At 43.1% G+C, this 13,333-nt stretch overlaps 1 protein-coding gene across 2 annotated transcripts in view; it reads left to right on the plus strand.

Moving 5' to 3' along the window:
• The window catches only part of ASAH2 (N-acylsphingosine amidohydrolase 2), an 89,807-nt gene that overhangs the window by 31,452 nt on the left and 45,022 nt on the right, over positions 1–13,333 (plus strand). For both annotated transcript variants that reach the window (XM_036123413.2, XM_036123415.2), the window contains 3 exons: positions 5,009–5,185; positions 6,469–6,596; positions 7,755–7,832. In XM_036123413.2, the coding sequence (XP_035979306.1) occupies positions 5,009–5,185; positions 6,469–6,596; positions 7,755–7,832 (383 nt within the window). The remainder of the gene's footprint in view (positions 1–5,008; positions 5,186–6,468; positions 6,597–7,754; positions 7,833–13,333) is intronic.

Consider the following 13,333-nt stretch of genomic DNA (forward strand, 5'->3'; position numbering starts at 1 on the left):
TTCTGTCTATTGGAATCGAGTCACCAAGTCCAGTTCACACCCAGGGATGGGAAAGCAAAGCATGCCCTCTGAAAGGGAGGGTTAGTGAGGAAGCTGTGAGCACACAGTGGTTTAAAACCACCACCACAAGGGGACTGCAAAGTCGGGAATAATTTCATAGTGGGTGTGACATTCCAATGGGCAGAAGCTTATTTTCTTTTATTCCCAGCATAGTTAACAGTATACTTACATTATCATCAGGACTAACATACACTGATTCAGCAATTCTCTCCATGACTTGGTGCTCATCATGATGAGTGTGCTCTTCATCCCCTTCACCTGTTTCGCCCCTCCCCCTCTGGTGACCCTCTGTTTGGTGTCTATAGTTAGGAGTCTGTTTTTTTGGTTTGTCTCTTTTCTTCTCTGTGTTCATTTGTTTCGTTTCTTAAATTCCACCTATGGGTGAGATCATATGGTATCCATCTTTCTCTGACTGACTTATTTCACTGAGTATTATGCTCTCTAGATCCATCCATGTTGTTGCAGATGGCAAGATTGCATTTTCTTATGGCTGGGTAATATTCCATTACATATGTATAATGGGATATTATAATATAATGGAATATATGGTGTGTATATATATATATACATATATACATATGCATATGTATATATACACACATATAATGGTGTATTATATACATGTATATAATAGAATATTACATATTTATATTATATATATATATATATATATATATGTATATATATACCACATACTCTTTATCTGAATGGGAAGAATTTTAAATGGTTAACATGGGGAGAGAGAGCTATCAAACAGAGGAGGTGGTGTGACCACAGAGAGACACAAGGGAGGAATGTAGACTGTCCTTTGAAGGGACAGGGATTCTTGCTATTAGGACACACATGGGCCTGTAATTGGGAATACACCTGGAAGGTATGTTAGTCATAATTGTAGAGGGCCTGGGATGCCAGTTTATTTTTACTTCTGTAAGTGATGGGGATTCTTTGAAAACCTTTGAGTGGAGGAGTAATACAAAGCCAATTTTGCTTTAGGATGATTAATCAGTGATGTTTGATGCAAACTGAGGCTGGAAGTGAGGACTCAAATTGGCAGCTTTGTTAAATTAATGTCAAGACCCTAGCGGTGAGGGTCCGGTTGGGAAAACGGTACTCACACCCGGTATTTCAAACAGAGGAGATTTAATACACGGAGGTTTTACAATGCGTTGGAAGGCTGAATGAACTAGAAAGGGAAACTAGGGTGGCAGGAAGGATTTCAACTTTGCCTGGAAATTTCTCCTATGCCACGTGAGCCTCGCACAAAGGTTTTAAAGCAGTGGGGTGGCAGCGAGACTACATGGTAGTAGGAGGTCACATTAAATGCTAATGAGATTTGGGAATGAATAGAAATAAAAGCTAACGCTTGCATAGTTCCCACGATGAGTCACACACTAATTGCTTCATCTATATTAATGGATTTAATCCTCCAAACAACTGAAGGAGGAAGGTGCTATTATTATGTCATTTGACGGATTAGGAAAGCGAGTTGCAGGGGATTGAGTAACTTGCGCACGGCTAGCCAGCCAGGAAGCGCCTGGGCTGGGTGCACACACAGGCATCTGGGTGCCGGCACCTACACTCACTACCACTACGCTTACTGCTCTCCCGGAGCATCAGCCATGCTTCTGATGGGGGAAATGGTGGGGTCATGAGAAGAAATGGGAGAGTCAAAGGTGAACTTTGGGGGTGGAGTGTGGAGGGGAGAGAGGATTAATGTGTTGGGCTGCAGAGGCCGTGAAGTCAACAGTCCACTATTTCTCCATCTCTTCCTATTTTTACTTCCCCATGCGATCTGAGACCCAGCGGGAAGGCCTTTAAATGAACCCACTTCCCTATCCCAGGTTAATCCAAGAGAAGGTGTGAAAAATAAATGTAGCTAAACAGGCGCTCTTATGCTTTTTTAGAACACCTGGTTTTAGGCAGCTTCTCAGTCTAAGCTTTAAGGATTGATGAAATTTCCACATGGAATGAAGGTTTGGGAAGATCTCTGAGCAGTGAGGCAGGACAGGAGAACAGAGTGGCTTTCCAGCTCTTTCCATGGCAGGTTCTCAGGTTCATCAGTAATAGGAAATGGAACACAGAGGGGTGAGCTGTAGACATTCAGCTCTGTTCACTAGACATTCAACTTCTTCACTCTGTTCAGACACTCTCCTCTCAGGACGTAGGGAACGTGCTAATTATAATGGCTAGTCGCAGGCATTGTCCTTGGACGACTGAGTTTTTCTTTCCTTCTTCTTGAAGTCCCATGTGTCGGACTTCACGTTGGAGAGTGTAGTTTAGAATACAATATCTGTTAGGATACAAGATCGTAGTTTAGGATACAACATCTGTAGTTAGGATACAAAACGTGAGAGCCGTAATTCACATCTATTTAAGGACTTGATTCTTGAGTAAACCCAAAGAAGTACACTGAATTCTAAAATCCTAACATTATAGTTCTCTGGGAATAAAAATGGGGGTAGGGCCAGGGCACCTCTAAAGTTGACTGGAAGTTCTTTTTTGTCCCACTACCTTCTTGTCTTGGTGACAGAACTGTGAGAACATTAGCTTTTGACAGAGCTTTGAGTTGAGTTTTGTGGTATCCCTTCAGTGATCATTCTACCTGCTCCTTACAGAGGCATCTTCCTCACAAGTGTTGTCATCACTGTGTGGAAGAACATATAAGAGTGATGAAACATGTGGGCTGGAGTTAGGTCACACAGAAGCAACATGGAAACTTCTTGGGATGGAGAATGTGGGCTACTTGGTCAGAGGGTGTTAGTCTGGTCATGTCCTATTTCCTTTCCACATTTGCCTGGCATCAAAGGATTGTGTAAACAGACATGGTAACCTAGCAATCATGTTTGGGGCATGGATTGGTTAACAAGGCAAGATGGTTTGTAAGCGTCTTCCCCATTCAATGGCCACACGAGTAGATGAGGGTGGTGTAGCTCTTCACCCAAAATAGAAGAGGTTGAAATGGATGTATTAATGTGTGTTGGGCATATGGTACGTAAGTTCCTGCTACTCCCTTATGTATCACGGGTGTGTTGGAACTGGCTTGGACCAGCTCATGAGGGCTGATTGTTAAATGTTCAGGAGCTTTGTGAGCTCCTTGTTAGATTTTGGTAGCTTGAAATTGACTGTGGTGGGAGTATTTACACCCCAGAAACTGGCAAACAATTCAAACGGGGGGCTTTGGTTTCTGTGTGCATGACAGTTTATCAGCATACTGCTGCCTGTGCTATTCTCAAGGTAGTCAGTGTTGCTAATCAAAAAAGGCCCTCTTTTTTGCTAAGCCCAGGTTTAGATTCAGAATCCTTCTCAACACCCTGCATCTGAGAGCAACTACCAATAAGTAGGACTGGGTACGTGAGTAAGCGGTATTCGCCATCCCTGCCATAAATGAGCTTTCATCATTGTGCCCGGTGATAGTATCCTTCATCAAGGAAGGTTGCTCTGCGTTTGACACTTTTTTTTTTAAGATTTATTTATTTATTTGAGAGAGAGTGAGCCAGCAGATAATCTTCAAGCAGGCTCCCTGCTGAACTTGGAGCCAGACACAGGGCTCGATCCCAGGACCCTGAGATCATCACCTGAGCCGAAACCAAGAGTCACCCCGTGAGATCATTTTAATGATTTTTGGCATAAAAAAAGCCAAACCATCTTTCCCAAGGAAGCCACAATAATACCAAATTTCAGATTGAAGCTGATTAAAGCAGAATCAGAAACTAGTGCTCGGCACCATTGGGCATTTCTCCCTGTCGTTTTCTCGACGTGTCTGTGCCCCACAAGCACATGTATCATGCGTGATGAGATGTTCACGGACTGTGACATGGACATTGAACACTCCCCGGGTCTCTGTGTGTGTGTGTGTGTGATCTCTTGCTCCACAACAAGTCATCTGGAAAACTCAGGGGCTTAAAGCAAAGCTCGGCCTGTCCTTTCTGAGGCTCGGGAATCCCAGGGGGGCGGGCTGGGTGATTCCGACTGAGGTGAGAAGAGCAACCACACACCCTCCCTGCTGTGCCGTGAGGTTGGAATCATGTGCTGGCTGGTTGGAAGGCTTGCCCGAGGTAAAGGGTCTACGACGCCTGAGGTGGCTCATCCACTGTGCTCGTTTCCACACGGGCATCCCCACAGGGCTGCTGGGGTGTCCTGAGGTCACGGCAGCTGGCTTCCCCCAGACCAGTAAGTGTGATGCTATGTGTCAGGCAATATCAAGTTCTTCATTCTGGGCTGCGAGGAAATAAAGAGACCTTTACACATTCTGTTCACTGCCCCTGGGATGCTTTTCCCCGTATATTGCACGACCAGCTTGGGCTCTTCATTTTAAGCCTCTGATGAAAGGTAACATCTTTGAGAAGGTGTTTTCCTCCCTGACACCCATCACTCTCTTTTTCCCTACCCAGAAACATTTTTCTTCATAGTGTTCACCACTGCATGATATAATATAACATTACACACTCATTTGTTTGCTTATTTCTCCCCCATTAGAATAAAAGCTTCATCAGGGTAGGAACCTCACATATTCCTAGTGCTTAGATCAGTGCCCGGGCGCTAATACTCCGTGTGGGATAATGAATCGGAAAGCGTACTCGTTCTATGGAGACACAGATCTGGTTTTGGCTCTGCTATTTATTAGATCAGTGGGTGCATTCTTTATCTTCTGCACGCTTCAGTGTTCTCAGCTAGAAGATTAAAAATACCTACCTCTTGGGGTTGTTAAAAGATTTTAAAATAACATAAGGCATGTAATACCTAACCCTGTGCTCGCACCTAGCGAGGATCCGCAAAACGTTAGCCTTGGTGGGGACTGTTGGTGTTTATGTTGTTACTATGACGACACCCTCAAGCATAGAGTGAAGGGCGTCATTGATAGGATCGGCGATTAGCCTCACCCAAGCCTTTTCCATAGTGAGTTGCTGAGTTATCCTTTTTAGTTCTCTTTTTTTCTTTTCTCCTGAAGGTCCTGAACAGACTGCAGAGTAAATATGGTTCCCTGTACAGAAGAGACAACATCATCCTGAGCGGCACTCACACTCACTCGGGACCAGCGGGATTTTTCCAGTATACCGTGTTTGTCATCGCCAGCGAAGGGTTTAGCAATCGAACTTTTGAATACATGGTCACTGGCATCGTGAAGGTAGGCACAGAGTCCCAGATGGAGCTGTTCTTTCCCTCGTCTACAAGTGTTTAGGATCAGTTTGCTGTGATATGGAGAGAGTCCTTCTAGGATCTCGGTCTGAGCATCTTCACTCCTTCCTCGCCTCCGTTCCTGACTCCCATGTAGCTTCTGGTCTCCGAGGCACTGACTGATGGAGAGAGGACAGTTCTCTGCAGGAAGCCTCATGCAGTTGTCTAAAGGGACACTTATAACCTTTATAACCGAGAGGGCCCTACATGGTCTGTTCTCTGCGCTAAGTCACTCGAAAAGGAACCCATCAAGGAACCAACAGTAATTACAAATAATTGCAGTCTTGCCTCCTATTTCCCAAACAGCATGACAGAGGATCCTGTTTCTACACATACCCTCATTGCTCACGTCCTCAATGGTAGCTGCAGACAGCACAGAGCTCCTTCCAGAACCCAAAGCCCCCCTCCCGTCCCTGGCTTGGGTGCCTCTTATTCCTCTCTTCTCATCTCTCAGCTTATTATTTACTCCCACGGGATCCTTTCTGATGTTCTCTTCATGCCTTTGCTTTCGAGATGTAGTGTCTCTCTGCTTTTTCTCATGAAGCCACTCCCAAGCCCGGCGATCTAGTCGGCAAAGGCAGACATGTCTTTGCAACAATGTTTTCCAGACTCTGCCTGGCAATTCATGACTGGCTGCGTGAAATCAATCTCATGGGTTGCAGTACACATTGAAAAAACAGAACTAAAACAAAACAGATTGGAGAATATCCTGCTGCCAAACACATAGTAAGGGTGTAGTTCATCTTGTGGACTTTTGTTTTAGGACACAGACGTCGATGCATATTAAGTTGTGATGAAGAATGTATTGCTTATTGTGGTTTTGAGTTAGAAAAGTTCGAAAAACTTTGCCTCAGAGGGTGGGGGATGGAGTGGGTATGGAGGGAGGAATGCCCTACATGTTAACAAATCCTGGTCCAGTGTTGGGGGAGTCACTCCCAGTTTGGCCGCCTGAACCCGAGGACGGTGCCTGATGCAGGGGCCCCAGGACACTCAGGTGCCCATCGGCGTGAGTTTCCCAGTTCATGGCAATTCAGTGTCTCAGCCCCGAGGCCCTCTGTGCACCCCGAGAGTGACCCTGGCCGTGCGGTTCTCCAGCTCTCATCCCCTGGCAGGGGCAGCTTGGAGACAAAGGAAACTGTCCACAGAGCCCTTCTGTTTATATCGACTAAGTCTGTATCCCACCAGGATTTCTAAATTCACAACTTGCTCACGCTCTCTCTCTTTAACCCATAGAGCATCGAGATGGCGCACAAAAACATGAAACCAGGCAAAATCTTTATCAACAAAGGAATTGTGGAAGGTGCCCAGATCAACCGAAGCCCCTCTTCTTATCTTCAGAATCCTGAGTCAGAGAGGGCCAGGTGAGGGGGATTGTCAGAATCAGATCATGTGTTTCCTTTAGCCATCGGCGACAAAATCTAAGAACACAGCTGTTCCTTGAGGAACGTGGCAGGATCCTGAAGGAGTATTAAAGCTAAGATAAATGTAAAACATGCTTAGTGTTTAAGAGTGGCAGAAGTCCAAAGTGAGTGTGGGAGCACGCACCATCCCGCACACAAGTCTGGCCTCTTTGCCAGCTTCAGGGGTGAGTTTGAATGGTGGAAGAACTCTCAGCTTTGGAATCAGGCACGACTCTGGTCATATCTTAGCTTGATCACTTCCTAGTCGTGTGACCTTTGGTGATTCACTTGTTCATAATCTATTGGCTCTCAGCTTCTTCTGTAAAGTGGAGATAAAAATGTGCACCACATGTATTTGTTAAATTAATGAATAGCTCTTTTTATTATGTCATTCAGAAGAAATCATCTCTGTCCGGGAGAATGTGGCAAGAGAAAGGACATAAAAGGTTAAAGAAACTGGAACGAAGAGCAAGAAATAAAATGAGCATAACTGAATGGAACAACTAAGGGAGATAGTTTTTGTTGTTTTTTGTTTGTTGTTTGTTTGTTTAAGTGCCAAACCAGGTTTGCAACAGAAGAGAAGCGCTTGACTAGTATGGCATAGTAAACGAGTATCTCAGTTTCAATTTGACCACTTGACATTTTACATTTGTCTCTGTATTTTTTAGTAGATTCCAAAGGAGTTGATTTTTAGAAAACATAACCTGATTTCCCTTGAAAGGACATGAAAGAACCACTTTATGCGGCAGGTCATGAATGTTTTTGATTTTGCATATTCCCTGCTATTTTTAAGAGATTCCATTAAAATTTAATACAAGTAGAAATTTCAAAGGCAAATCTTTTTTGTAGGAAATACGAATATGTTATAGAAGATTGTGTGTATGACATAGAGATGTATATTTCATCCCCAGTCGGCTGGCCTGATGCCTCTGACTCTGACAGCATTTGCAGAGGAATGAGGTCCCGGATGTGGTTTATAAGACGATATAGCATGTCAGGGCGCCTCGCTTACGGAAAGGTGTTTTGGTTTTGGTTTTTGAGTCAGCTTCTACTGCTGGTCACACAGGAGGGCCAGGCTCTGACATAGAAGTGACTGAGTTTCTTTGTTTTGCTGACTAGGTATTCTTCAAATACCGACAAAGAAATGGTCGTCCTAAAAATGGAAGATTTGAATGGAGCTGAACTGGGCCTTCTCAGGTACTCTGTTTACTTTGTTTTGTTTTTCATTCTGTCTGGATAACTTTCCTGAATCCTGAAGAGGGGGTGATGAGAGAAGAGACTAGAATAGTGGCAGCAGGGACTGAGAATCTGTTGAGTAGTTAAGAGTCCAGACTTGGGATCCAGCCATGGACCCTGGGACAAGGTTCTCAGCCTCCTGGAACCCACTTCCTCACCTGGAAAACTAGTGATGGAAGCAGAATTGAGGCCACCTCAAGGAAGCAGACGAGGCAAAACTACAGCTTGGCATGGATTTGAGTTCCGTTTTATATGTAAGAAAATGTGGATTTTGTTTTCTTCAAAAAGAAGGCATTTGCATTCATGTGTGAATTTTGTCCCTGCAATTGGACTGATTCAGGAATTGACTGGATGGGTAACGGCGCCAGATGCCTTGATGTGCGAACTTCCAAGTGATGTAGGATGCCCAATGGAAGCTCAAGATGGTGCATGGGCACTGCAGTTAAGTGTAGGTTGGGGTCACTCTAGGTTCTTATTGTGATGAGTTACGTGACTTTGACCAAGTTACTTAACTGCTCTATGTCTCAATTTTCTTACTTTAAAATTGAGGGATAAGGTGAGTCCTCAAAATGTTGATAATAAGTGTTAGTAAAGGCAGTAGGGGCCTATCAGATAGAATTATGAAATCCTTACGTGAAAGTTTCTATGGAAGTCAAATTCACATTAATTAAAAGTAATAAGAGGTGAATGAAAACATGAAAGACAATGAGCAGGACTGGCACTATAACTAGATGGGAGACAGCCTGGTGGTGAGGTGTTCCGGTGTTAGGTGTAGGTCTTAGGACTTGAGTTCAAATCCTATCCTGCCACTTACTAACCCTGAGGCCTAGGGAAAGTAACTTACCTACTTACACCTCAACTATTCCATTTGAAACTGGGAATAATAATACCTCATAGGATTGTTTCAAGATTAAATGAGGTAATACATGCAAAGAATGCCATTATTGGCTTATCAAAGTGCTTGACCTTCTTAACATTGGAGTTACTTCTTTGGGTTTCAAGTGAGGTCACTAGAAACTCCCTGATAAAATAAACTTTATTATATGGGTTGACATAATAGGAGTCATTCATCCATTAATGATTAATTCATCTACTGATTAGTTGCCACCCCGGTGTTCCACTCAATAGACTTTTCTAAATGTTAGGCATGCAGGTCTATGCTGGGGGTTGAATAAGGCATGGTCCCTATCTTGAACGGTCTTACCAACTAGTGGGGTGATTGGGGCAGGGACAGAGACAGACAGACAAGTAATCATAACATAAATCAGATGGCCATCAATGCTACCACCTGGGCATAAATAAATGCTGTGGGGATTTGGAGGAGGTGGTGCTTGGGATGCTTGGGAGCATTGTGGAAGACTTCATAGAGAAAATGATGTTTGAACTGGATCTGAAGGAGCCAGGGTATTTCTCATGGAGTCATGAAAACACAGTGAGCTGTGAGGCCAGAGTATGGGTGACTGTTGGAGAGCGGTGAGGGATGAACCTGAAAAGGTGAGCTAATTCCAGATTGTGAGTCACTTTGTGGGACATTTGGTTCAGAGACAATCAGGATACGAGCATATTATCTATGACTAGTTAGAGAATTCCACATTTGTTGGGAGAAGAAGGACCCTTTTTCCTTATCATTTTTGCTTAACTCTTGGCTGGATGACTGAGACCATTCATGGTTCCCTTTTATTAGTTTCTGAATCATTTAACAATGCCAATGGAAAACTAAAACATGTTATCCTTTTGCCAGTTGTTCTTTGCTTCCGTGCGTATGACTATATAACATATCTAGAAGTCCCAGGGTCAACTGTCAAGGTTATAACAACTCTCCTCCATCTGCTATGCTTAAGACACTGCAATAACTTTCTATTGTTTTTGTAGCTGCCATATGTTATCCTTGATGTAATTGCTCCTGCAATTGCCTCTTGTTGCATAGTGATAATTGCTCTTTGAATGCATTAAAAATGTTCCAAAGCATAAAGTCGAGTCTGGGCAGAGAAGTCACTCAGCCACCATATGTAGGTGTCTGCTGTTAGAATTCCAAGGTAGGAGGAGTATGAATCTCAGATTTGCAGAGCATGGGTATCATCTAGTTCAAAGCTCAGCTATGGCCTAGAAAGGTGATATGACCTGTCCAATGTCACGGCCAAGACTGTTCTCTTTACCCTGAAAATCATATTGAAGTCCACAATTGATTCTTTCTTACTTTCATTTTTGTTTTCATTTCTTCATTCAGCAAGTCTGCACTGGATACCTATTATGTGCCATGCAGGACTCCCTAGTCCTTGGAATGGTGCATTTCCTGACTATGAAATCAGGAATCAAATATCTTAGAATCAAATCCCCATGCCTGTGCTCCTTGAGCAAATCCCTTAAACTCTTGGAGACTCAATTTCCATATTTCTCTAATGTGGATATAATATCTTCTCTCCACAGGTCATTATTCACTCATTCATTCATTCATTTATTCATTTATTCATTCAATATTGTAGAGTATTTGTGTCAGGAACTGAGCTAGCACTATAGATAGACTGATGAGCAAAAATAGAATTTATAACCTTATAGAATTTATAGATTTTATAACCTCCTGGTAGAGACAAAAAATCCAAATAGTCATACAAATAATTATAATTGGATTCGAATTGTATAATTGTATAATTATAATTGGGTTAAGTGCTATGAAAGGAACATATGTACAGCTATCTTAAAGGGACTTGACCTAGTCAGGGAGATTGAGAAAAGCTTCCCTAAGGAATTAATTAACAGTGGAGCTAAAAACCAAAGGAAGGGTGAGGATTAACTGGTAAAATGGGGGGGGGGGGGAGGATGTAGTGGTGGTGGAAAGGAACATTTAACATAGACGGAGAAGCATGTGCAGAAGTCCTGTGGCCCATTTGAGGAGCTGATAGAAGGTCTGTGTGGCTGGAGTGCAGAGGAAGGTGTTGTGAGTTAAAGTGAGTCATAGAGATTAGATGCTATGATAAAGATTTTGGTCTTTACACCAGGGGGGAATGGAAAACCATTTAAGTGTTTTAAGCTGGGGTTGGGAGTTGGAGGCTCTTGAAGGGTTAGGAAGATTGGTGACCTGAAGAATGGAATAGAATTATGTGTGTGAAATTATTCCGTAAGTCATTAAGTTCTTTGCATTTGTGAGGGCATTATTTGCTTCGGTTGGCCTGTCTATGCTAGGAAAGTGTTTCTTTTTGCCTGATACTACCTCATGCAGAAACAGTATACGATTTGTCTCCAGATGTGGAGGACATGTTTGGGAGGTTCTGAGTTCTGAATTAAAATGGAAGCTGGGTAGCATTCCCAAAATTCACTTTGGGGGGGGGGAGCTCTGGAAGTCACCTCAAAGAAGGAGTCTGGTCCTTCAATGGCGAAACACGACATTAAGTTTTGAGATCCTGTTGTCATAGGACACCATGTGCAAGAGGGAACTGTGAAGGGAGAAAACCAAGCAGAGGTTTCAAATGTCTGCACCCAAAGGAAAGTCATAAGGGTGGGCAGATAATCTGAATGGCAGCTCTGGTTGGTGGCAAGTCACTTTTCCCAGTAGCCCTTGTCCCTGCAGCTCTGGGCATGGCGGTGGGTGGGTGGCAGTGGGGGGAAGAGGGGAGGGGACCGGCTCATTTCCTCGAGCTCCATGCACCAGCACAGGCTTGGTCTCACTGCTCTTCCCTTGTATCTCTCCGCCCTGTCGGGGTCTCTTCCTTCAGCTTGCAGGAGTGGCATGGACTCTCTTCTTCTTTTTCTTATCTTGTCAGCCCTGTTGGGCTCCGTCTGGCATGAATCCTATCGGCCAGAGCTGTGAGGAAGGTGTGAGCAGGTTTCTGAATGATTGCCCAAGTGTCTTGTGTTTTAGACACTGCAAATCCTCTTGTTCTTGCAGAAAGGGGTCATGTGAGGGGGTTCTTTAAAGATGCATGTTACAAAACCACAGGATGATTTGTTCATCCCATTTGAATAATTGGTGTACACACTTACAAAAGCCCAATTTATGACGTTATGTGAATTTATTCGAATGATGGTGACTTATAGAACTTGGTTGTGGGGTGTGTGTGCGTGTGTAAATCTTCTCTACTAGCTATGACCATGGCTTCTTGAACGATCATGTCTATCTGTTCTACCCTCTGAGTTCTCTCCTCAGTCTCCTTACCACACTCAGAGCAAACATGGAAAGCTCAGTGCCTGCCCTTCACTAGCCATTCTGGACTTCTCCTTCCTCCACCTCATCTCGTCTTTGTCTGTACAAATACCTTCTCCATTAGTGTTAACTCTGGTTTGCGAAGCCGTGCTCTGTATTTCTATGACCTGAGTTTCTTCTTCCTGTTCTGCCTCGTCCATGTTGCCGTGAAGATTGATGCTGTCTTCTTGCTCCAACTTCGGTCAGCTCGCTTGGGCTGTTCGTCTCTGGTAGAGGATAGCCCGAGGGCTATGTAGTGAGTGTTTGACCTGCGTCTGGTCCATCCCTGTTTAAAGTGAAGCTGCTTACTAAACACTCTGATGACAAGGGTGATGATAGTTGACTGATGACAGAGATAAATCATGCTTGTTAATTTAAAGTGTTAAATTTGAAAGTTTAAAAACCAAAAGTTTATAGGGGCACCTGGGTGGCTCAGGCAGTTAGGCGTCCAACTCTTGATTTTGGCTCAATTCATGATCTCAGGGTCATGGGATCAAGTCCTGCCTTGGGCTCCGCACTGGGCATGGAGTCAGCTTGAGATTCTCTTCTGCCCCTCTCCCCCACCCCCACTCACATGCATGTGTGCACCCTCCTCAAATAAATAAATACATCTTTTTAAAAAAGAAAGTTTACAACGTTTAAAAACCAAAGCCCATAAAACCAGTTGTCATAACTGGCAGAAGGCATTGGACTAACTTGATTGTTGGGTTTCTGGAATATTCTTAACCTGAAGAGATTTGGGAGGCTATTACTTTTTTACTCCAAGTATACTTTTTTTTTAGTGTAAAAATAATATGTACTCACCATGGAAAAATAAAAAAATATAGGCAAGTAGAAAGAAAGAAAAATTAACTCCAAGTTTTACTTCCCAAAGTCAATCATGGCTCATATTCAGGTGCATTTTCTTCTGCCCAATTCCCAATGTAGAACAAAAAATAAAAAACAAGCTTGTCTAAAAGGTCATTCTGTAAAAGTAGATGCTTGGTTCCACTCACTCTGAGCACTAGAAGCTTTAAAATACTGTGAAAAATATTAACAGTGTATCTCCATGTGCTATTAAGTGTGTGTGTGTTTTGTAGTGATTCTCTTTACATCTAATAATGATTTTTATTTTTGTCTCAAAATCTTTGTATTCTCATGCTAGCATAACTAACTCAGCTCTCTGCAGGTAAGAATTTGCGGGTATATTTTTCTATCATTTTCTTTCAACTTTTATTTGTTCTTATATTTTAGAGGTATCCCTTATGAATATCATATACCTTTATTTGTTTACTTTGATAATCTT

The sequence above is a fragment of the Halichoerus grypus genome, chromosome 7, assembly GCF_964656455.1.
Source record: "Halichoerus grypus chromosome 7, mHalGry1.hap1.1, whole genome shotgun sequence".
Lineage (NCBI taxonomy): Eukaryota > Metazoa > Chordata > Mammalia > Carnivora > Phocidae > Halichoerus > Halichoerus grypus.